The sequence below is a fragment of the Topomyia yanbarensis genome, chromosome 2 (genome assembly GCF_030247195.1).
Source record: "Topomyia yanbarensis strain Yona2022 chromosome 2, ASM3024719v1, whole genome shotgun sequence".
In the NCBI taxonomy this organism is placed as follows: Eukaryota; Metazoa; Arthropoda; class Insecta; order Diptera; family Culicidae; genus Topomyia; species Topomyia yanbarensis.
Genome location: NC_080671.1, coordinates 42,635,365 through 42,660,254, shown reverse-complemented (window position 1 = coordinate 42,660,254; position 24,890 = coordinate 42,635,365). Strand labels below are relative to the sequence as shown.

The window sequence follows — 24,890 nt, the reverse complement described above, 5'->3', positions numbered from 1 at the left end:
TTGGGTGAAAATATATATAATGTTAGCTTTATTCAGGTAGCGTACAACGCGAAGAACGAACCAAAATGAACTGTTCAAAAACAAACTTTTTGAGGATCTAAAAAGAAGAATCACACAGAACAGTGGTGCTGATTTTTTGTTTGATTATTGACAAAGAAGGTAAACACGTTGCTTTTGAAAGTTATTTTTCCGCCTGTGATCTAATTTTTCATTGTTTCGTCAAACATTTTGGAAAATGTCTGCCTACACAGAGGAATATCTCAAGCAGAAGCTAACCGAGAAGCTGGAAGCTACTCATGTGGTAAGTTTGTCCACGTTTACATTTTTGAGGTGGTTTATTTTTGGTTGCACGAGTGCCTCGTGTATGTATATAAGCGGGAGTGTCTGAAGTGTCAGAATTCAGGCGGTGAAGCAATCAGGAATTTTATAGTGGAAATAATAGTAAAAATATTTTTAAATTTTTTTCCTGCCTCAGGAAATTTATTTATCAATATGACTGTGTGTATTGTTTAATCCATAAAAACCTGCATTTTCGAAATTTTAGTAATACCTAAATTTTTTGTGGACAATATCCTATTCATTGTGCACCGCTAATCATCTTAGCGAGCAAAACAAAACAGTGGCGGTTTCTGTTGCATTACGTGGAGTTTCTAGTGTTCGTGCCAGTCCTCTTCGATGGCTGCAAACTGCGCCTCTTTACTAACGTTAGTGGTCGCCGGAATATTCCTGCGAGCCACTATATCTCTGCATTCATATTCCGGTGAAGCAACTCCTCCCATGTTTGGTGATTTCGAAGCCCAACGGCACTGGCAGGAAGTTACGGTGAATCTTCCAATTCGAGATTGGTATCAGAACACAACCGATAACGATTTACTTTACTGGGGTTTGGACTATCCGCCACTGACGGCATATCACAGCTACCTCGTTGGAAAATGGGCCCAACTGAAGGATGATTCGTTTGTTAAGTTGCACGTGTCCCGTGGTATTACAAATCCAGAGCATAAATGTTTCATGCGGAATACTGTTCTGTTGGCAGATGTTTTGCTATACATTCCGGCAGTTCTGATCGCTTGTTACACCATTCGGAAGAGGATTCTTGGTGGAAAAATCACTGGAAGTGATCTATTGTGCATGACGTTGGCGGTACTGTATCCCGGACAGATATTGATCGACAACGGTCATTTTCAGTACAATAATGTATCGTTGGGATTAGCGGCTGTAGCCATAGCAGCTGTGATTGCCGATAGGAATTTTCTCGGAGCTGTTCTTTTTGTACTAGCTCTAAACTATAAACAGATGGAACTGTATCATGCATTACCGTTTTTCTTCTATTTACTACAATGGTGCTTCAGAGGTGCCAATGGCATTGACTACGGTAATGGCGTTTTGAATTTACTGAAATTGGGTACGGTGGTGATTGGAACATTCGCATTCTTGTGGAGTCCATGGCTGGTATCATGGGAGGCCTCTACGCAAATAATCCATCGAGTGTTCCCAATAGCCAGAGGTGTTTTCGAGGATAAAGTCTCGAACGTATGGTGCGTAGTGAATATTTTCATAAAGTTGAAGTAAGTTTTTTGGTAAACATGTTATAAAATATCTAATTTTTATTTCATATTTTTCAGAAATTTGGAAAATGCACATATGACACTTATCTGTTTGATTTGCACATTGACGGCTGTTCTACCAAGTAGTTTGGCACTCCTCTTCAAAAATTCCAAACGCAACTTTCTGCTAGCTCTAATTAATTCTTCTCTCGGTTTTTTCCTCTTCAGTTATCAAGTGCACGAAAAATCTATTCTATTAGCATCTCTCCCAGTACTTCTTTTCTTCCAACTATCTCCTCTCCCATGTTTTTGGTTCCTCCAGATCTCAACCTTCAGTATGATCCCGCTTCTTCATAAAGATAACCTTCTGATTGCCTACATTGCCTTAACCGCAATTACATTAGCCCTACTTAAAGTAGCACTGTCCACGATGAACCACGGGAAATCACCGAAAAATGCCTTCTTGGTCGACATCTTCAACATCGAATCATTTCTTCAACACAACAGTGGCAAAGTTTCATGGAAAAACTTAGTGTGGGTGTATGGTTTCTACGGTTCTCTGGTGGGTCAAACGGTGCTATTGATCGCCTACCTTAACTTCAAACCACCGACACATTTGCCCTTTCTTTGGCCACTGCTCATTTCAGCGTACAGCTGTGCACACTTTGTGATGTTCTTTATCTACTTCAACTATATTCAATTCTTTTCATATGATAATGCTAAGATTTTTGATAAGCAACGGTCCACTAACAAAAAGGCTGCCAAACGGAAATTTAAATAAAGAATATTTGTCGTACTGTTTATTTGATATGGTTCACATTTTGAAGAAGTCTTCGCATTGTATTTGATAAGATTGGTCTAATCTACGTTTAGTAAATTTGGGTCATTTATATTTCGCGAGTTCCCTCCAAATACGACAGTAGTGGTTTCCTACATTGCATGTTATCGATATTTATTAGAGCGAGATGCGTTCAAGTTGAGCCCATAAAGTGGAAGTGCGTTGATGGTTACAACAGCAGTTTGTAGATATTTCACAAGTGAAGTGCATGTATAGTGGTTTCCTGATAGACTAGTCTATTATTTAAAAGACTACAATGTTGTAAGAAAAATTCAACAAAAATATCCAATCGTTTAAAATTTTAAAACTACAAAACCAAACAAGTGCAGATCAATAAAGTACTTCTAAAAACGTGGTAAATTCATCAATGATTCACTAATTAATAATTCTTTGGCTGGTTCAGAAAAGAACAGGATTATTTTTAGCCATCTGTTCACGGCAACATTTTAATACGGCACATTGTAGCGACATACCTGCTTTGTGACAAACTTTTTTGCAAATATGACCAACTTCGTCATCAGAGGTTCCCATGGAAATTACTTAGCAGCACGTTTTTTTCTTTATCCCCAGCACGCTTAGTCCTTTTGCGTTCTATATTAGTCCACCATTCTGCTCCCTGATCAACTGCTACTAGTTGAGCGACTATATGAAATTTAGGTGATAATATAGTAGACCGTTTGCTGGATTTGATGGCAATAGACTTGTTTATGGTATGCCGTTTAGAGTGTAAAACTTTGGCCTCATAAGACACTCGTCGTATATTCGAGCTCCTACTAGGAAGGGCTTCTAATAGTCGGTAGGACCAGTTCCCTAGCGTACGGTTGGCTGGATTGGCCCCGCAAAGGGCACCAAAGCTAGGGAGTACTGAAATTTTGAACCACTTCATAAAAAAATTGTAATGAGTCATAAAATAAGTACGCACCATACTCTGCGCAGTTAAGAAATTTCTATGTTTGTTCAAATGAAAAAAAATAGAAAAAAGCGTTACCCTTCCTTAAAATTTATATTCGTGGTATAGTTTTGACCACTTTATTCAAAGAAATTATAATGCTTATAATTTAAGCTGAATTGTTATAATTGTCTTTGAGCAAAATCTACATTGCTCCTAACTTTGCGCATGTTTTAAAAAGCACTATGGTTTTAATAGAATCGATTTATTTTGTTTGTGCATTAAATGGGTAAGAAATATGGGACATAAATGCAACACGAACGGATAGTAGGTTTCTAATTGTGTTACAATCATGGACTTTTTCTGCGCGGCGTAATGTACATTGCCATATTATGTGATTTCAGACAAACTGCATTAATATGATATATCAGCATCAAATGTTGCTTCAAGCTATTTTCAACCTCTATTCGGTAGTTTACACGCCGCCACGCTCGCGTTACGGCTTGGTAAGGCCAAACTAGTGTCGAGGGAGTCAATTAAGGTTATCTGACGCATTCTTCATGGTCATATCAATAGCGTTTCTACATTAGAATCGTCAGACAGTCTTAGTTATAATCAACTAGGAAATATTTAAAAAATGTCTTTTCCCTTTAGATAGTTGTTATTCGAGCTTGTAGAACTCCTTATGCGTCTCATATACATGTTCCGACGGATTTGTCGAATGAAGATTCGTTAAATCGTTGTAACGTCACGAAAGAATGTGTCAACTAATGTCAAAATCATTCTTTATCTCAATAACGAGAATATTTAGAGGGGTACTGTCTTCAGTAAAGTTACTCGAGAAATCAAAGACTACCAGATAATGATGGATTAGTTTGGGATACTCTCGCTATGTGGCGCTAGTAAGCGTACCACCTTACAGTACATTATAGAATATGATACATCTCAAAAGTCTAATAACTTACAACGATGGTGTTCTCGGTAATGTTCTTTTTTTTTACAATGGAGAAGACCTTTATGTCCTAGCCCAGTACACGTGCTATTGGTAGGGTCCAATCTACCACACGGGGTGCACTGGGGGCGTATCGGACTCGAATGGTGACCAGCCATTAATACCGACTAAACTCCATTGGGCTCCGCCATCATTCCTCCCAGGAACTACCTCTCGGTATTACTTCTGGGGGATGGCTGTACTAAATGTACTCATTCACTCTCACTCACGCGTTCATACGTCCTGTATGAGGCTTACTTGGGTGCTCTCTCAATCGCACTTTGATTCACTCTCAAACACTCCCACATGAGGCTGACTTTTGTGCTCACCTTTTTCGTTCCATGCGAGGCTGACTTGTGTGCTCACCTTACTCATTCCTTGCTAGGCTTACTTTTGTGCTCGCCCCACCCATACCATGTGAGGCTGACTTGGGTGCTCACCCTATCACCTGATTCACTCTCAATCGTGCCACTCTATTGTACCTTTGTCACTTCCCCTGGCATCCCATGTGGAACATTTTTCTTAGGCCCCACTTCTGACATACCATGCGAGGCTGACTTGTGTGCTCACCTTTTTGCCTTTCTCATATAAAGAAAGGCTATGCAATCACTGTAAAAATCGACTTTTTAACCGAGGCCCGGAGGGCCGAGTATCATACACCATTCGATTCAGTTCGTCGAGATCGGCAAATGTCTGTGTGTGTGTATGTATGTGTGTGTGTGTATGTGTGTGTGTATGTGTGTGTGTGTCATTTAAACTCACACAATTTTCTCAGAGATGGCTGAACCGATTTTCGCAAACTTAGTTTCATCTGAAAGGTATAACGCTCCCATAAGCTGCTATTGAATTTTTAGTTGATCCGACTTCCGGTTCCGGAGTTACGGGTTGAAGAGTGCGGTCACACAGCAAATTCCCATATAAACTGGTACCACCATAATGTTCAAATGATGTAAAACATATTAAAATTGATGTAACATTACTCTAGTTTGCAGGTCTGGATCACTAATGATCAATCAAAGCAGCTTTGACCACATTGGCCACCTATGACGGTTCATGACGCCCTCGGGGAACCCGCCAAGTTCCTAAGCTAATATCACACCCATTCCACAACGAATTCTCTACCGATTTTTACGAACTTAATTTCAAATGAAAGATACAGTAATGCCATTGACTGCTGCTGAATTTCATTCGGTTCTGACTCTTGCTTCCGGAGTTACATGGGTGTTAGTAAGGATACACTGGAATTTCCCATATAAATCGATACAATCGTAATACCTCTGAGGCTAAAAACTATTGAAATGGTCACCAAATTACTTCTAATCGTAGATCTAGATCACTGATTGCCAATCAAACATTCTTTGAATATATTGTCCACTATCGACGATTCCGGTAGTCCGGAATTCCGGGCATATTCCACAATTAAAGACACATCGGTTCATCGGTGATGACTGAACCGATTTTCTCAAACCAAGTCTCAAATGGAAGGCAAAATATGCAGTTGAGTATTGCGTAGCCGCCCCTCCCCCCCCCCCCTCCCCACCTTGCCCTTACACCTCCCTCCTTCATCACTCCCCTCTTCTTGGATCACCCTCACGCCCAGATTTCCTTCATCCACCCCGTATACCGAAATAAGATGAAGGATTTCTAACGCATCCTCCACACCCACTCTACTAAACCCCCATTTCCTACACGTTCAAACGCATTCTACCAACCTTTGCAAATTATAATCACATGAAGATAACATTGAACTCATGCTTATTAAGCTAATTAAATATTATTCTTTTGCCTTTCTTATATAGAAAGGTTATGCAATTGCTCCAAAAACCGACTTTCTAACCGAGGCCCGGAGGGCCGAGTTTCATATAACATTCGACTCAGTTCGCCGAGATCGCAAAATATCTGTGTGTATGTGTATGTGTGTATGTATGTGTGTGTATGTGCGGATTTGTTAACAAAATGTCCACATCGGTTACTCGGAGATGGCTGAACCGATTTTTACAAACTAAGATTCAAATGAAAGGTATAATATTCCCATAGGTTGCTAGTGAATTTTCAACCGACATCTTGTTCCGAATTACGAGTTGAAGAGTATGGTTACAAAACAAAATTTGTTGATTTTTCCAAATCGGTTTCTCGGAATTTTCTGAACCGATTTTGGCAAACTTAATTTTAAATGAAAGGTCCATCAGCTGCTGTTGAATTTTGTGTGGATCCGAGTTCTGGTTCCTGAATTACAGGGTGATACGTACGATCACGCAGCAAATCCCGATTCTAACGAATTCTGCGATGAATGTAAAAAGGTGATTTTTTTCCAAAATGTAAACACAACTGTTGAATTTGTAGATCTAGGTCCCCAACAGTCATTCAAAGTCTCTTTGGCCACACTGGCCACCATCGACGGATCCGGAAGCATCCAAAGTCAGAAAAAAAGTCGAAAATGGCTAGATTTGCTCAACTTAGTCTCAAATGAAAGGTGTTGCGTCCCCAGAAACTGATATTAAATTCCATCTCCATCCGACTTCCAGCACCGGAGTTACGGGTTGTGGAGGTCGATCACATAGAAAACTCCGATTCAAACCGATACCGCGATGAATGCAAAAACGTGCTCTTATATATACTTATTAAGTGTAATAAGAATGAAAGACATTTCCATAAAGTTATATTGTACGAACCAGCTATTAAATCATAGTTTGGAGAAATGAGAAAGGCACAATTGCACCTCTAGGTGGATTAAAACAGGTTTTTATTCCTTGCTAGGCTGACTTTTGTGCTAGCCTCTACCATACCTGTGAGGCTGACTTTTATGCTCACCCTTAACATGCCGTGTGAGACTGACTTGGATGCTCACCCTTTCACTCCTCTGCCACGCCATGAGGCATCGATAGCTAAGTTCCAACATACTACGCTACGACCCTCCCGTCTTGGCATGAGGCAGTCCACTTATACGCCTATACACTCACTCTTCTGTCTTGCTTCGGGGTGGCTGGGTTTACCCCTTACGCGGTTGCCATTCGCTGCGCCAAACCTGCCTCGGCATGAACAGACCATTCACTCCCTTTTTTGCGCTTGGCCTTTTTCGCTCCAGCTAACCAATCACTAGTTAGCCGTGCCCGTCGTCTGTTGCTCGGTTCGCCAGATTACCTGTAGCTTACTGGCAATCTGGATGGTAGCAGCCGAGACTGCGTTCCACTTCTCCACCGATTGACACATCCGCTGAATAAGGGTATCAGGGGTTGTGTCCCAGCCACAGACGTCAAGCATTGCTCTTCTTTCGACGTCGAACCGATGACATACGAACAGTATGTGTTCGGCAGTTTCATCTACACCTGGGCAGTCCGGGCAGACTGGGACCTCCGCGTGCCCGAACCTGTGGAGGTACTGTCGGAAACAGCCATGGCCTGACAGGAATTGTGTCAGGTGGAAGTGAACTTCCCCATGGGGTCTTCCCACCCAGCTCGATATGCTAGGTATCAGCCGGTGGGTCCACCTACCTTTCGAGGAGTTGTCCCACTCACGCTGCCATCTGGCGACCGAGGTCATCCTGGTGCGCTCGCGGGCTCCCCTAATTCCAGGTAGCTCAAAACACTCCTCATCTTCCCGAATGACCAGCCCAACTGGCATCATGCTCGCTTTCACGCAGGATGCATCGTGTGATACCGTGCGGTAGGCAGATATCACTCTGAGGCACAGCACGCGGTAGGTGCTCTCCAGTTTCTGTAGGTAACTGGTTACCCTCAGTGCTCTTGACCATGACGGGCCGCCGTACCTGAGGATAGATACGGCAACGCCTGCCAGTAACCTACGTCTACTGGCGCACACCTTTGAGCTGTTGGACATCTTTCTCGATAGAGCCGCAACAGCAGTCGACGCTCTCTTGCACGTATAGTCGACATGGCTGCCGAAGGTCAGCTTGTCTATAATGACTTCGAGAGACTTCAGACTTCGCTGTGAAGTGATCGCGACTTCTCCCACATGGATAACTGCATGTTGTGCCGACTTGCGGTTGTTGACGATAACTACCTCCGTCTTATGATGAGCGAGCTCCAGGCCTCTCGCGCTCATCCATTCCTCCACCGTGCTGATCGCGTGTTCTGCGGTTAGTTCTACCTCAGGAATTGACTCCCCGTAGACCTCCAAGGTTACGTCGTCGGCAAAGCCGACGATCTTGACCCCAGGAGGGAACTTCAGTCTCAGAACCCCATCATACATGAGGTTCCATAGCACCGGGCCTAGGATCGAGCCCTGCGGGACTCTGGCGGTAATCGGAACGCTTTTCTGACCGGCATCGGTCTCGTATAGCAGTACGCGGTTCTGGAAGTAACTTTCCAAGATCCGGTACAGACCCACCGGTAGGCTAAGCCGGTGTAACGAGAGCGCGATGGCATCCCAGCTTGCGCTGTTGAATGCGTTCTTCACGTCGAGTGTCACTAACGCGCAGTATCGAATACCTCGCCTTTTTCGTTGGATCGCTATCTCGGCAGTATTTATCACTGAGTTGAGAGCGTCCACTGTGGACTTACCCTTCCGAAAGCCAAACTGGTTGCTTGACAGACCGTCCGTACCTTCCGCGTACGGGGTGAGCCTGTTGAGGATGATCCTCTCAAGCAGTTTGCCAGTCGTGTCGATCAGACAGATTGGTCTGTACGCCGATGGGTCGCCTGGCGGCTTCCCGGGCTTCGGCAACAGCACCAATTTCTGCCTTTTCCATCTATCGGGGAAACGGCACTCGTCAAGGCATCTCTGCATAGCTAGCCTGAACATGTTCGGGTTCGCTATGATCGCTGCCTTGAGAGCGTTGTTTGGAACTCCATCCGGCCCTGGAGCTTTGTTCATTGCTAGGGATTTAGCCACTGCGAGTAGTTCTTCATTCGTCACTGGAGCCACCATTTCGGCCGTGCCCGCACTGTTTCGTAGTGCAGGTGGCCAGGGGCTTGTGGCTCGAGACGGGAAGAGTACTTCGATAATCGTTGCCAACCGGACCGGAGACCGTTCTGGGGGTGAGGAGCCCCCTTTGGTCTTGGCCATCACAATCCGGTAGGCGTCACCCCACGGATTCGCGTTGGCACTCTCACACAGGTTGTCGAAACACGCTCTCTTGCTGCTTTTAATAGCCTTGTTAAGGGCCAATTTCGCAGCTCGAAACACTTCACGGCGGTTCTCTTTTGCATCCTCAGTGCGAGCTCTTTGCATCCTACGTCTAGCTCTGAGGCAGGCTGACCGTAGAGCTGCAATCTCGGCACTCCACCAGTATACCGGGCATCTACCGTTTCTTGGCAGTGTTTTACTCGGCATAGTGGCGTCGCACGCACGTGATAGAACAGCTACCAGCGCATCCCCGCTTAGACTGTCGGTGTTGGCCTCCAGTCCCAGGGCCGCGGTGAAAGATCCGCTGTCGAAGTGATTGGACTTCCACCCGCGTACCTGACAGGGATCTCCCGCCCTCGGATGCTGCACACCATAGGTGATCCTAAAGCGGATTGCTAAATGATCGCTATGGGTGTAGCCTTTGTCTACCCTTCATTCCATGCCTGGAGCCAGACTCGGGCTGGCAAATGTTACGTCAATCCACGCCTCCACTCCGTTTCTACGGAATGTACTAGCGGAGCCTTTATTAGCCAGCACTGTATCGAGTTTCGTAAGCGCTTCCATTAGCGCTTGACCCCTGCTATTTGTACAGCGGCTGCCTCACTCCACTGCCCAAGCGTTAAAGTCTCCCGCTATGACTACCGGTTTCGGGCCCACTAGGTCCGACGAGAGCCTGTCGATCATCTGGTAGAACTGTTCTATGGGCCACCTTGGTGGGGCGTAGCAGCTGCAATAGAACACACCATTGATCTTGGCAATCGCCACACCCTCGGCGGAGGGGTGTATTACCTCTTGAACCGGGAACCGTCCCGTTGTACAGATTGCCACCATTCCAGACCCGTCCGACACCCAATTGCCGTTGCCGGCAGGGATGCGGTACGGGTCTGATAAGAGGGCGACATCTGTCCTCGACTCCGAGACCGACTGCCACAGCAGCTGTTGGGCTGCTGCACAATGGCTAAGATTTAGCTGTGTGACGTTCACGGCTTCTTCTTATTTAACTCACCGAAGGGACACGAAGGTCCGCCCATAGCATGTTTATGGGCTTGCTTCTTAGCGGTGCAGATAAGGCACTTGTGTGCCTTAGTGCACCCCCGCTGTTTATGTCCCTCCTCGCCGCAGCGACGACATAGTTTGCTCCTATCTATGCCTTTGCACTCGCATGCTTTGTGGCCGGACTCAAGGCACCGATAGCACCTATCCACTGAAGGCGGCTGGGGTATACTAATAGCCGATCTTCAGCTTCCCTTTCTCGGTTACCTTTTTGGCATCCGCCTTCAGTAGCCTGAGGTAGGCTACTTGGGTGCCAGAGGATCCATCTCTAAATCGCACAGAGGCCCGCTCGATTGTGACGCCGCATTGTTCCTTAACGGCTGCGACGACATCTGCGGTCGTGAACTCGTCCAGATGCTTGCACTGGAGAGTCATTTCCGCCCCTAGCGACCTGACTTGGGCGCCCTCACCAAGGACCTCTTGGGCCAAGGCCTTATATACCGCACTAGATTGTGCGCCTCGCTTCAGCACCAGAAGCATTTCTCCCGTGTTGGTGTGTCTCACGTTACGCACATCTTGCCCAAGGGCCGAAAGGCTTTCCGTCGCCTTCATCGACTTTAGGACATCGGCATATTTGTCCTTGTCGGTTTTCAACCACAAGGCCTCGCCTCTGTCCTTGGCCTTCTTCGCGGGCCGCGGTACCTCCGGTGTCGGTGCCGGCTTCTTCCTAGTGACCAGCGTCTAGGGGTTTGGGCCCCCCTGCCCCGGTCGCGCCGGGTTGCTGGTACCAACACTCTGCTCAGCGAGGTCACTCTCGCCCTCGCTTACCTCGTCCAAACGGCGTTTGACCTTAACGGTTGCACGCCGTGTGGTGTCGCTTTTTGCACCCTCGCCTGGCGACTTCCTAGGGCGCTTCGCGTTCGACGCCGTCTTGCGATTGCCCTTGCCTTTTCCCTTCGAGGGGAACTCGGCCGCCGCTTCAAGCGATGTGGCTGCTCCATAGAAGGTGAAGGGCACTGTCTGAGTGCCCGTATCGACCTTCTCTTTTCCCTCCTTCTTGGAGGCCACTTTCTGGGTTTCTCTGTCGGACTTCTCCCGACATTCCACCCTCTTGGCATAAGCCTGCTGTTTCTGTCTTGCGACACGAACAGTTTTTCGGAGTTCCAGGAGACTCTGTTTTAACTCCTTGCTTATGTTTTGCTTTGCGCTAGTGTACTCGATTATTGCATCGAGCTGCTACTTTGCGCATCGCCGATAATGGCCCGTCCGGTGCGTTGGTAGGGCTATTGCCTACCGCTGCTGGGGGGTCACTGGTGCTTTCAGATGCAGCACTCATCGCTCCACTACTCTCCCCACGGGGGGGAGACCTCGCCAAACCACCCCTCCGACTGTTTATTTTTATTTTTTGTTAACTCCATGTAAAATCCCACGAGTAGCGCGAGAATAGATGTCCGCCACGCCAGAGCTCCGCATTAACGTGGTAAAGGACGCTTACTGTGGGGGTTGCCAAGGTACCCCACAGGCTCCGTTAACGATCGAGCATCTTTTTTACCCCCTCGATCACTCATCCCTCGGCACGGGTCGCTTCACGCCTTGGAATTGGGGTTATGACCTACCTTGCTTTACGTGGTGACCTCGGCCCAGATCATCACAACCATCCACCTTTACCAGGGCTTTGGACCTGTAGCTCTGGTTCTCAATAGTTCCATGTACGTATATTATTACAGACATGCCACTATTGAGATCCGTCATTCGCTAGCGGAGTAATGTTCTAGAAGAGCTCAAGGGCTACGCGATTACGGGTAAATCAAACTGAAATAGATCCGCCAGGCGGCGCTAGTGAACATGTATTATTTTTCAAATTCTATATTTGAGATCATGATAATTTAGAAGTGTGGTGTCTTCGGCAATATTCATCAGCGGGTCGAGTGTTGGCCGAAGGCGAATAAATAATTTCAGAATTCAGCCACTAGGCGGCGGGAGAATACAACTTCCAGTACATGTTAGGTGATATTTTGTCACGAAAGTTTAATAATTTAGGAAAATGATGTTTTCTGTAAAGTTTCTGGGGACGACAGACTATTTGATAATGTAATGATTAAATTCGATATCACCCGCTTAGCGACGCTAGTGAGCATACACCTTTTTATTTCAGTATCTACAAATGACGGTAATGTAGAAGGGGGATGTCTTCAGCAAAGTTGTTCGAGATGTCAAGGACTGCCCCATGGTGACAGATTAGTTTGGGATACTCTCACTATGCGGCACTAAACCTATTAATTTTCATCTGCCAACCACTTACCCTTCAATATAAAACCCACTCCCATGAAGTTGAAAAATCTTTCATTTTGATTCATCGACGGACCCTCATTCATTGAGAATGTCCAAAACTATTGATTTATGCCGATTTCAGTTTTAGATCAGAGTCGCCCTAGGCTCGCTCTAATATTTACAAAATCCATACAAAAGTGACAGCTCAGAGCGAACCTGCCGTTCAATATAAAACTTACTCTCATAAAGTTGATTTTTTTTCGTTTTGACACATTGGCGGACCCCCATGTGCATTGAAAATGTCCAAAATAATTGGTTTGCATCGGCCAACAAATTGCCCTCCAAAATAAAACTTATTGCCATATTGTAGAAAAGTTTCGATTACCAAAATTTCTACCTCCACAAGAATTTTGTAAAAACATCTTTCTAAATTATGATTTTTGGGATATATTGCAATCTGCCATGTACTGAAAGAGTATCCCAAAATAATCCGCGTAGTAGGAGGACCAGACTGAAAAACTTTTTTTGCCTTTCTCAATAGAAAGGTATTGCAATTGCTCTGAAAACCGACTTTTTAACGGAGGCCGGGGGCCGAGTGACATATACCATTCGATTCAGTTCGTCGAGTTCGGCAAATGTCTGTGCGTGCGTATGTATGTGTGTGTATGTGCGTCTGTGCGTGTATGTGACCAAAAATGTCACTCATTTTTCTCAGAGATGGCTGAACCGATTTTAACAAACTTATTCTCAAATGAAAGATACAACGTTCCCATAGGCTGCTATTGAATTTCTGATGGATCCGACTTCCGGTTCCGGAATTACAGGGTGGTGAGCACGATCACGCAGAAATTGTCGATTTTAATAAATTCTGCAATGAATGTATAAAGGTGAAAATTTTTCCAAAATATGACCACAACTACTTCGAATTGTAGTATTAGGTCACTAACATCCATTCAAAGTCTCTTTGGTCACATTGGCCACCATCATCGGTTCCGGAAGCCCCGGCGGAAGTATCTAAATTCAGAATAATAGTCACATCGGTTTCTCGGAGATGGCTAGACCGATTCAGCCAAATTTAGTCTCAAATGAAAGGTATTGCGCCCCCGTAAATGGCTAATAAATTTCATCCCGATCCGACTTCCGGCTCTGGAGTTACGGGTTGTGGCGTGCGATCACATAGCAAATTGCGATTCAAACCGATACTCCGATGAAAGCAAAAAATGTAAAAAATTAGCTAAAATGTCTCTCAAACAACTTAAATTTGCAGTTCTAGGTCACCGACGGCCAACCAAACTTTCGTTGACTACATTGACCACCATAGACGGTTCCGGAAGTGCCCGGGAAAAGCGGCCATCTTTCAAAACTATCAAATTCATATCAGTTTCTCGGAAATGGTTGGGCCGATTTTCACAAACTTAGTCCCAAATGATAGCTATAGTATCCCTACAGATGTTTATAAAATTTTGTACGTATCGCTTATATGGTTCCGGAAATATAGACTGAACCGTCCGGTCACATATGAAATTCCCATATAAGCCGGAGCTCAAAACTTTTTTCAAACGGGGGACCCCATGAAATTTCAGAAATCGAATTCGTATTTTTGATGCCAAACATCTTTAAAATGCATGAAACGTCGAGATTTTAGGTGATAACGAAAAAACATTTTTTTTATGAAAATCGATATTTGGGACCGTGGCTGTTTTTTCTTTTACAAAATTTCAGAACTCGAATAATGATTTCTTTTCTTGTATATTTGTCATGTCATGTATAATAATAAAATGTAATATATGCACTTCAAAGCTTTTAATGAATATAAACAACGCAAAACATTCTCGTGTTCATGATTGAGAAAGGCATAATTGCACCGCTAGGTGGATTAAAACATACTCAGTTGCGTTTCGGCTTCGCCTCATCAGAAACCGACACTAACCTATTGTCGGCATAGATTAGCGCCGACTTGACGCAAATCCCTTAAAACTAAAACATTTGTGTTTCAATCGTGCGACTGATCAAACGTGATGTCGTGTTTTTACCAAATTTTCCTCCTTAGGGTGAAATATAGCATAGTGGATTAAAACAGTTTTTTTCAATTGTGTGAACTTCGCCGGCTACAAGTTTTTTGATTACGCTCTATCAAGTCACCATTTGCCGATTTTATTACGCCCTTAATTTCCTCTTCACTTAATACCAATGGATTGTAGGGAAAAACTGAGAGCCGGCTCCGTATTTTCATGATCACTGTCACATCAAATCTTCCTGCATGATTTCTATTTTGACTTCGAACGAATTCTCCGACATTTTGTCACTGAAATCCGCTACAAGAAATCGATGATGACGTTAATGATTTCCGAGGTGTTAAATTACACTCTGCATCAAGGAGCTTTTCTTCTCAGGTGATACGATTATCTAAAACGCCGATCAGCCATGCTGGTTATAAAAACGACAGCTCACAACATTGTTTACTAGTTACTAGTGATGAAACATTCGTCTCAATATATGATTGCTTGGATTTCAGCTTGCACACAAAGCTGTTTGCTGTCATTTTTCACTCCCGCAGCCAGTTGCACGCTTACCTCACTTCTCACCTAGTTACTGTCAAAGACGAAACACCTTAGACCTCTAAACACCTTGCTCTGCATAATCACGAACAAAGGAGTGCGATATAGTTGCTTTGACAATTCCAGTTTTTATCAAAATAAAACAAATTTTCTAAAAAATCATTTGGCATCCTTGTGCTAACACAAATATTTCATGTGTTTGCGCTCTTGAAAATTCATGAAGTTCAAACAGCACAAAATTTTTTCGCATTGCGATTTGTTTGTCGTATACGCCGGTTCGACTATATTTGACAAACAGTGTACTGATCCATCAAACTTGTTTTATTATGTTTGTCAAACAATATTAGGCGTAACGTCCGGTAACGCATCAATGCAAATATTTGATGAAAAAAGTTTGTTAAACAGTTGATCTCGTGTACTGGCCTGGTCAAATTTGTTTGTCAAACACGTTTATTTGATCAAATTTTGCTTCATCAAATATTTTACGTTATGACAAGCAGTGTACTGGTAGCTTTACTACCATTGAAATGAAATCTGTAAGCAGCACTAACAAACATTTCAGGAACCGTACGAGATGGCGCTGGACCTGTGGTCTTCGACTGGCTTGGTCCATTCTCATTGGTTCGGAAGTTTTCTTGGCTGGTTGGCTGGTTGGTCCTACTTGCAAATTGATAGATCAATTCGCTTGGGTGGGGTACATGTGTATCCTGCTAGTTGTCGACTCTTTTGAAACTGCTAGATATTCGACGTGTACTCAGTCTAATCCCCGGCGGTGGATCTAGCCTACTCACGAAATACCTGGTAGGGTGTTGAGGTCGGACCGGCGATTCCGGTGAAGCCTGACGTCTGGTTCGCTGGCGCTGCGACGACCCAAGCTCGGTGCTATATCGCATACTACTACCCCCGGGGGTGGACCTAGTCTACACCGTCAGAGAGTTCCCAGGTGACGGAATTTCTTTCGAAACCCAATTTATGGCTTCACAGCGACTTTCTAGTCAATGGCGCTACTTTGTTCGTCCATTCGCCACTTCCTCTGCAGCTCGTAGAGTATACTCGTAACTACTCTCTTGACGGTGTACCAGATATGCTCGCCGTGGCACATTTCTTCGACGATATTGTCCACTGTCATACCCGACATTCCCCTTCGGACTTCTTCGAACCTAGAATATTCAAAGACCACGTGTTCCGCTGTCTCTTGCACGTTCACACACTCCAGGCAAAAGGGTGACGAAGCGTGTCCAAACCGATACAGGTATTTCCGGAAGCATTTGTGCCCGGACAAAAACTGCGTCAAACAGAAGTTATGCACCCAGGCCGACACATTTGGGACGAGTCGGTGGGTAAACCTTCCTTTCTCCGCATTGTCGCGCTCTAGCTGCTATTTAGCCAACGAGTCCACTCGGACCAATCTCCTTGCATTACGTGCATTTCCCCGCTGGTAGCATTCCACGTCCTCAGCCAGTGTGATGCAGATGGGGACCATCCCGGCGATAACGAATTGCTCTGCCTCCGACGATATTGTTCGGTAAGCACTTGCGACTCTTACGGCCATCAGCCGGAATGTCCTGTTCACCTTTCACGGTTCCGCTTGGTTTTCAGTGCAGCACCCCAGGCAGGAACCCCATATTAGAGTATCGATGACGAAACACTAGCTAGCAGACGTCCCGTGCTGCTTCACGGACCACCAACGTTTGGCACGATACTTGCTATTGCGTTCGTTGTCTTCGTCGACTTCTCGCAGGCGTAGTCGACGTGGTTATTGCAGCTCAACTGGTGTTCGATTATCACTCGCAACTGCTTCAGTGCACGCTTCGATGGAACCGCTTTGCAGTTGCTGATCAACAACACTTCCGTCTTGTGGTGAGCTATTTGCAGCTTGACCCCGTTCATTCAGCTCGCAATCGCGTCTAATGTCTCCGTCACCGACACCTCCACTTCTTCAAGTGTTGGACCTAGAGTGGAGCCCTAAAAAACTCCCGATGGGACTCGCGTTGACCTCGGCCCTTCGCTCGTCTCGTACAGTAGCACTCTGCTCTGGAAGTAGCTCTTCAGGATCTGGCATAGATAGTCGGAAACTAGAACTAGTAGATTTTGTGCAGCGATGGCTTCCCAGCTGGCGCTGTTAAATGCATTCTTCACATCTATTGTGACCACAGCGCAGTATCGATCTCTTCGCTTCTGTTTAGATACCTTCTCAGCATTCTCGAGCACTGTTCGAATCGCATCCACTTTGCGAAATCTGAACTGCATCTTGGATAGTCCGCATTCATCCTCCCTGCATTTCATCAACCAGTTAAGGATGATCCTTTCCAGGAGTTTACTGAGTGTATCCAGCAGACGTATGGGTTTATACGAGGCCGGATCGCCCGGTGGCTTCCCTGGCTTCGACAGCAACATCAGCTTCTGTACCTTCCCCATTTCGGGGAAGTTGTCTTCATTTTAAAACTTCTGCAGCACCACGTTTGGTATTCCACCCGGACCGGGGGCTTTCTCTGATTTCAGGCGCTTCAACGCTTCTGCGAGCTCATCGTTAATCACTTGCCGATTGTCCGTGTTTGCTACTTCTTCTTCGCTGCACGGTGTTGGTGGTCAGACAGTTGGATGCGTGCTTCGGGAAAAGACTCGATCAGGGGCGGATCCAGAAATAAATTTCGGAGGGGGTCTAAAATTATGATTTCAAAATGTTTATTGTACAATACGTTAGATGTAATAACCTCATTTAAATAAAAACTGTTTTTGGTGATCGAATTTGGTTTCGAAAAATTTAAATTTGGAACGAATTTAAAATCGAAACTAATTTAAAATTTCCGAGCAAGTTTAAAAATTTCGGAGGGGGTCCGGACCCCCAAGACCCTCGCCCTGGATCCGCCACTGCTCTCGATCTTCAGCTCACCCGGACACATTTCGGCTGGCGTCGTTGAGCCTCTCATTTCCGCCATTACGACTTGGTACGCGTCGCAATAGGGTTTGTCATCTACTTCTCTGCATAGCTCTGTGTGGCAATCTGACTTTCTAAGCTTGATATCCCGTTTAAGCGGCTCTAGCTGCCCGAAACGCTGCCTTGCGCTCATCTCTATCTGGCTCTGAAACTGCTCTCTGAGCCCGCCTTCTGACTCTGAGACAAGCAGCCCGTAGCGTACTGAACGTTTCGTATCACCAGTAAGCTGGACGTCGTCTATTGCGTATCTCCAGTTTTCGTGCCATTGTGGCGTCAGAAGCCGTCACAATTTTTCTTGTTAAATCAGCCGCATCCACATTCTCGGTCCCGTCGTCCGGCCGAAGTGCCTCAACGAAGAGGTCTTTGTTGAAGGCTTTCGTCTCCACGTTCGTTCGCCGGTCATCCTTCTCCGTACTGCACAGGGTTCCGTTGGCCGATACGGTAGCGAATCGCCTGGTGGTTGCCATGCGTATACTTTTCGCATACTTTCCAATCCAGGTTCGCCGTCAGTGAAGGACTTCAGAATGTGACGTCAATGATAGACTCCCTCCCATCTCTCTGAAATATGCACAATCGTATAGCACTAGAACTTTCTGCAGGACACACGCTCTTGTGTTGGTTACTCTACTGCTCTACATTGAAGTCTGTCTGTTGGTTACTCTACTGTCCAGACATTGAAGTCACCACTAATGACTACTGGCTTTCGGTCGATCAACTACTGGGTTAACCACTCCAGCATTAGGCTGAACTGCTATACACTGTCCACTTTGGAGCTACGTAGTAGCTGCACATGAAGACGCCGTTAATTTTGGCGATCACGAAGCCTTCGTATGAGCGATCTACCACTTCTTAAATGAAGAATTTTCCCATAACTTGTATTGCAGCCGTTCCTGTTCTATCCGCCACCCAGTTCCCGTTATCGGGGTGGGGGACTTGATACGGCTCTGCAATCAAGGCGACGTCACACATAATTTCAGTAGTAGAGTGCCACAACAATTGCTGATTCAGGTTTATCTGGGTTATCTCCATTACCGTTGGCTTGCAGTCGTCCTCTTGTAGGCAGGGCATTTGAAGCCCCCGTCTGATGGTCGCTTCCGTCCTCGACAGTGCAAAACATGCACTTCGACCTCTGTGCGCAATCTTTGGCAAGATGGCTCGTTTCTCTGAATTTCCAGCATATCCTGGATCTATCCGAGCCTTCGCAAACCCCTGCCATATCACTAAAGCCCAAACACTTTATTTCCTCTTCTGCTCCACCTTTCTCTCCTTCCGCTTTTGTTTCCTATGCTTCTTCTTCCCAGGCACAACGATACTCTAGCTTTCTCCCTGTTTAATGGCGTCCTTCCCTTCGGCAGTGAGAGCGTCCTCGCGCGTCTGCCTCTCGGGCCCGCCTGGTCTTTCGTTTCCTGGTGAGGTTCTTGTCTTCTTAGGAGTCACGGAAACTGGTATGTTCTCCACTCCAACCAGCTTCTCCTTTGCCTGCTTCCCCCAATGAAGGAGGGTGGTGAGGGAGGGGGGGGGGGGGGGGGGGTTCAGCTACGTCAGCTCTCAGCGTTGCCGGGTCATACTTGTTCCCGACAGACACTAGCGCCTTTTTGAAATTCACCTCCTTAATGTTTCTCGTGTCCACAAACTTGTGAAGCTCCTTCACCTAGCACTTCGCTTTCACCAATTTTGGCTTCTGTAAGATATTGCTCACCCTGCTCTGCAGTGGTTTTTTTTATTTATTAACAGATTAAGGCCGAAGTGGCCTGTGTCGTAAAAAAGATTCCTCCATTCCACTCGGTCCATGGCCGCGCGTCGCCAGCCACGCAGTCTGCGAAGGGTCCGCAAATCGTCTCCACCTGGTCGATCCATCGTGCTCGCTGCGCGCCACGTCTTCTTGTACCGGTCGGATTGCAATTGAGAACCGTTTTCACCGGGCTATTGTCCGACATTCTGGCTACGTGCCCGGCCCACCGTAGTCGTCCGATTTTCGCGGTATGACAGATGGGCGGCTCCCCCAACAGCTGATGCAATTCATGGTTCATTCGCCGTCTCCATGTGCCGTCTTCCATCTGCACTCCACCGTAGATGGTACGCAGCACTTTCCGTTCGAAGACACCAAGTGCGCGTTGGTCCTCCACGAGCATGGTCCAGGTCTCGTGCCCGTAGAGAACTACCGGTATAATCAGCGTCTTGTAGATGGTCAACTTCGTACGACGGCGAACTCTGTTCGACCGAAGTGTCTTGCGGAGGCCAAAGTAAGCACGATTTCCTGCCACGATGCGTCTACGAATCTCTCTGCTGGTATCATTGTCGGCGGTCACCAGTGAGCCCAAGTACACGAACTCTTCAACCACCTCGATTTCGTCGCCACCGATGCAAATTCGAAGCGGGCGGTTCTCATTCTCTTCTCGTGAACCTCTTCCTATCATGTACTTTGTATTCGACGTGTTGATGGCAAGTCCGACGCGCTTGGCTTCTCTTTTCAGTCTGATGTAGGCTTCCTCCATCTTCTCAAAGTTTCGTGCAATAATATCGACGTCATCGGCGAAGCCAAGTAGCTGAAGGGACTTTGTGAAAATCGTACCACTCGTGTCGATCCCTGCTCTTCTTATTACACCTTCCAGCGCGATGTTGAATAACAGACACCAGAGACCATCACCTTGCCGTAACCCTCTGCGTGATTCGAAGGGACTCGAGAGCGTCCCTGAGACACGTACTACGCACATCACCCGATCCATCGTCGCCTTCACTAATCGCGTCAGTTTGTCCGGGAATCCGTACTCGTGCATAATCTGCCATAGCTGATCTCGATCGATAGTGTCGTATGCGGCTTTGAAGTCGATGAACAAATGATGTGTGGGCACATTGTACTCGCGGCATTTCTGCAGTACTTGACGAAGAGCGAACACCTGGTCCGTGGTAGATCGTTCGCTCATGAAACCCGCCTGCTACTGCCCCACGAACTCTCTTGCAATTGGTGATAGTCGACGGCATAGTATTTGGGAGAGTACCTTGTAGGCGGCGTTCAGCAGGGTGATTGCTCGGTAATTACAGCAATCCAGCTTGTCGCCCTTTTTGTAGATAGGACACACGACACCAGGATAGGACACATCCACTCCTCCGGTAAAATCTCCTCCTCCCAAATCTTGGTAATCACCCAGTGCAGCGCTTTAGCCAGTGGCTCGCCACCGTGTTTTAGTAGCTCGCTTGGTATTTGGTCAACCCCAGCGGCTTTATTATTTTTGAGCCGGCTAATCTCCTCCTGGATTTCTTGGAGATCCGGAGCCGGTAGTGTAATGTCTTCCGAGCGTGCTTCCAGGTGCGTTACCGTGCCATCCTCGTCGTCTGCTGCATCGCCGTTCAGGTGTTCTTCGTAGTGCTGCCGCCACCTCTGGATCACCTCACACTGGTCCGTGAGAAGATTCCCGTTTGTATCTCTGCACATGTCGGCCTGTGGTACGTGTCCCCTGCGCGAGCGGTTCAACTTCTCGTAGAATTTCCGTGTGTCTTTAGCGCGGTACAGCTGCTCCATCGCTTCGCGATCTCGGTCTTCCTGCTGGCGCTTTTTGGTCCGGAAAACCGAGTTCTGCCTGTTCCGTGCCTGTTTATATCGCGCCTCGTTCGCCCTCGTGCGGTGTTGCAGCATTCTCGCCCATGCTGCATTCTTCTCTTCGACTAACTGCTCGCATTCGCCGTCGTACCAGTCGCTTCTTCGGTCCGGGCCCACCGTACCTAGTGCAGTGGCTGCGGTGCTACCTATGGCGGATCGGATATCTCTCCAGCCATCTTCAAAGGCAACTGCGCCTAGCTGCTCTTTGGTCAACCCCAGCGGCACTGTCGAAAGTTTTGAGCGCAAGCATACTGCAACCAGGTGGTGGTCCGAATCTATATTCGCACTGCGATAAGTGCGGACGTTTGTGATGTCCGAGAAGAATCTACCGTCGATTAGAACGTGGTCGATTTGATTTTTTGTTACTTGGTCCGGTGATCTCCAGGTGACTTTGTGGATATCTTTGCGAGGGAAGAAAGTGCTTCGGATTACCATTCCACGGGAGGCTGCGAAGTTCACACATCGTTGGCCGTTGTCATTTGATACGGAATGCAGGCTGTTAGGCCCGATCACCGGTCTGTACATTGCCTCCCTTCCTACCTGTGCGTTCATGTCGCCGATGACAATTTTCACGTCTCGCAGAGGGCAACCGTCGTATGTCTGCTCCAGCTGCATGTAGAACGCTTCTTTCTCGTCGTCGGGTCTCCCTTCGTGTGGGCAGTGCACGTTGATGATGCTGTAGTTGATGAAACGGCCTTTGATCCTCAACTTGCACATCCTTGCGTTGATCGGCTGCCACCCGATCACACGTTGGCGCATCTTGCCCAGCACTATGAAGCCGGTTCCCAGCTCGTTGGTTGTACCACAGCTCTGGTAGAAGGTAGCCGCTCGATGCCCGCTTTTCCACACCTTCTGTCCCGTCCAGCAAAGTTCCTGCAGCGCCACGATATCGAAGTTGCGGGGGTGTAGTTCGTCGTAGATTATCCTGTCACATCCTGCGAAGCCGAGCGATCTGCAGTTCCATGTTCCGAGTTTCCAATCGTCCGATTCGCTGGGCCTACTTCATGTGTGTGTTTCTTAGTCTGTCGTAGTCGTAGTTGTCGTAGTGTAAACATCCGTTCCATCGTTGATCATTTTTCCCGAAACAAAGCATTAAATCAACGGATGTACTCTGCTAAATAGAACACGGAAGAGTACCTTACAGGCCGCATTAATGATCGTTGTACCTTAATAGTTATTAGAATCGAATTTAGGACCCTTCTTGTAGATAAGCCTTATGAGCCAATCTAACTAATTCAAAGGAATTTCTTCTTCCACCAGGCCACGGATCAGCGGAATGCTTCGCACGACTAGGGACAAAATAAATCATATGTACAGATCTACCTGAAATACCTTTATTGAAAAATAATTGCAATTTCTGAACTTTTTGAAATAGTATGTTCAAATTGTTTATAAACGATCCTTGCTTCTTTCAGGAGGTCATAGACGAATCCGATGGTTGTGGTGGTAAGTTTAGTGCAATCATCGTGTCTCCACAATTCCAAGGAAAGGCCCTCCTACAACGGCATAGGTATTTTTCTAAAAATAATGTTCTAAATTAGTTTTACATCGCTTTTACGAACTTTCTCTTTCAGACTGGTCAATGCTGCGCTGGGCGAGGAATTAAAAACCATTCACGCTTTTTCGCAGAAAACGTATACGCCAGAGCAGTGGGCCGCCGAAGGTCACTAGTCGCCCAAGTTGTCACTTACGTTTTTCAACCTAGTGTAACCTAATGTCTCCGTTGAGTGCTTTCGAAATATCTGCCCCAGGAAAAGTAATTCTTCACGGGGAACACTCCGTTGTCTACGGCAAACCCGCTATCGCTGGACCGATCGGACTTAGAACCTACCTCACATATAAAGTGAGTTGATATTGAACAACCATTATATCTATCCAAATTCTAATTATTCCTACCCTATTGCAGAGGCTGAATCAACCTGAGATCATACTGGATTTCGCTTCAATTCCTTTCAAATCGTCACTTTCCCTAGAATCATTCAACCAATTTCTCACCCAGTACGACTGCCATGGGAGCTTGCAACCGCTGGAATTCCTCAAGGAAATGCGATCTTCGGATAAGTTTATCTTCGCCCCGTTTGTAATCGATCAACCGAGCGAACAATCCATCAAGGAGCGTTTCTCCCTCGGCACAACTCTTTATCTGCTGAACCGTGTTCTCCGCTGCGAAGGTATCAGTGCGCTTTTCGATGGTTTCCGATTGACAATCAAATCAGTTATGAGTATCGGGGCTGGACTGGGAAGCTCCGCTGGTTACGGAGTTTGCGTTTCCGCCGGTACTTACATCATCTCGAAAATAGTGAAACATGAGCTAAACACTACGAATGCTCACATGTTTTCACTACAACAAAACAACTCGGCAGTGTTAGATAAAATCTCCCAGTGGGCGTTCGACTCGGAGATTGTGATGCACGAGCGTCCGTCCGGAATTGATAATACGATCTGCACCTATGGCAAACTCATTAAATTTAAACGTGGGGAGCCGTTCGAAAATGTGAACTTGCGGCAACAGGTTCACTTGTTAATTGTTGACACAGGAGTCAGTCGAACGACCTCCAAGCTAGTTGCGCATGTAGCTAATCTGAAAACTAAGCACTCGAAAATGATAGACTCGATTTTAGATGCAATGGGCTATTTGGTGGATGATGTCGTCAGTATCCTGGAAGACGAAGCAGACAGGGTTGATGAACTCGGTACATTAGTTTCGGTTAACAATAATCTACTGCGAGCGATCGGTGTAAGTCATCCGTCGTTGGAGAGAATTTTTCGGTTAGCCGACGACTGTGGATTCCATACGAAACTGACCGGTGCTGGTGGAGGAGGGTGCGCCCTTGTGTTTTTACCACGAGATTACGAATCGAATAAGGAGTTTACCCAACTAACGACAAAGTTGGATGAAGCGGGTTTTTCCTGGATTCAAACAACCATGGGCGGTATGGGGGTGGAGTTCCGGACAGTAGAATGATATCTAGGCAAGCGAAGGTTTTCGCAGGGGTTTTTTAAATAATGTACGTAGTAGTTAGTTGGTAGCGGGGTTTGTATAATCGATCAAATCTAGGATGTAGGTTGAAATTTTGTTTCACTGGTCAGTATTTATGAGTTGCGTATTGTAGTATTTTATGGCTCTCTTCAAAGGTACTTTTGGGTCACGCTATGTTGAAAAATGTAATCTCCCTAACATA

General features: G+C 46.3%; 3 protein-coding genes across 3 annotated transcripts; all 3 read left to right on the top strand.

Annotated features, from left to right (window-relative positions):
• Positions 1 to 23,421, top strand: LOC131683462 (bolA-like protein 2). The gene is made up of 3 exons (XM_058965471.1): positions 1 to 301; positions 23,124 to 23,218; positions 23,283 to 23,421. The coding sequence occupies exons 1-3, from the start codon at positions 236 to 238 to the stop codon at positions 23,377 to 23,379; spliced, it is 258 nt and encodes an 85-aa protein (XP_058821454.1). The 5' UTR covers positions 1 to 235; the 3' UTR covers positions 23,380 to 23,421.
• LOC131683460 (probable dolichyl pyrophosphate Man9GlcNAc2 alpha-1,3-glucosyltransferase) lies at positions 533 to 2,350 on the top strand. The gene is made up of 2 exons (XM_058965469.1): positions 533 to 1,568; positions 1,626 to 2,350. Exons 1-2 carry the CDS (start codon positions 676 to 678, stop codon positions 2,326 to 2,328), a joined length of 1,596 nt encoding a protein of 531 aa, XP_058821452.1. The 5' UTR covers positions 533 to 675; the 3' UTR covers positions 2,329 to 2,350.
• On the top strand, positions 23,417 to 24,890 carry LOC131683461 (uncharacterized). The gene is made up of 2 exons (XM_058965470.1): positions 23,417 to 23,551; positions 23,615 to 24,890. Exons 1-2 carry the CDS (start codon positions 23,423 to 23,425, stop codon positions 24,671 to 24,673), a joined length of 1,188 nt encoding a protein of 395 aa, XP_058821453.1. The 5' UTR covers positions 23,417 to 23,422; the 3' UTR covers positions 24,674 to 24,890.

Excerpts from the sequence above, each read along its gene's own strand:
- LOC131683462 (XM_058965471.1), top strand. The coding sequence starts at position 236 with ATGTCTGCCTACACAGAGGAATATCTCAAGCAGAAGCTAACCGAGAAG. Across the intron at positions 302-23,123 it reads AGCTGGAAGCTACTCATGTG|GAGGTCATAGACGAATCCGA; the intron begins GTAAGTTTGTCC and ends TGCTTCTTTCAG. Across the intron at positions 23,219-23,282 it reads GCCCTCCTACAACGGCATAG|ACTGGTCAATGCTGCGCTGG; the intron begins GTATTTTTCTAA and ends TTTCTCTTTCAG.
- LOC131683460 (XM_058965469.1), top strand. The coding sequence starts at position 676 with ATGGCTGCAAACTGCGCCTCTTTACTAACGTTAGTGGTCGCCGGAATA. Across the intron at positions 1,569-1,625 it reads AATATTTTCATAAAGTTGAA|AAATTTGGAAAATGCACATA; the intron begins GTAAGTTTTTTG and ends CATATTTTTCAG.
- LOC131683461 (XM_058965470.1), top strand. The coding sequence starts at position 23,423 with ATGTCTCCGTTGAGTGCTTTCGAAATATCTGCCCCAGGAAAAGTAATT. Across the intron at positions 23,552-23,614 it reads GAACCTACCTCACATATAAA|AGGCTGAATCAACCTGAGAT; the intron begins GTGAGTTGATAT and ends ACCCTATTGCAG.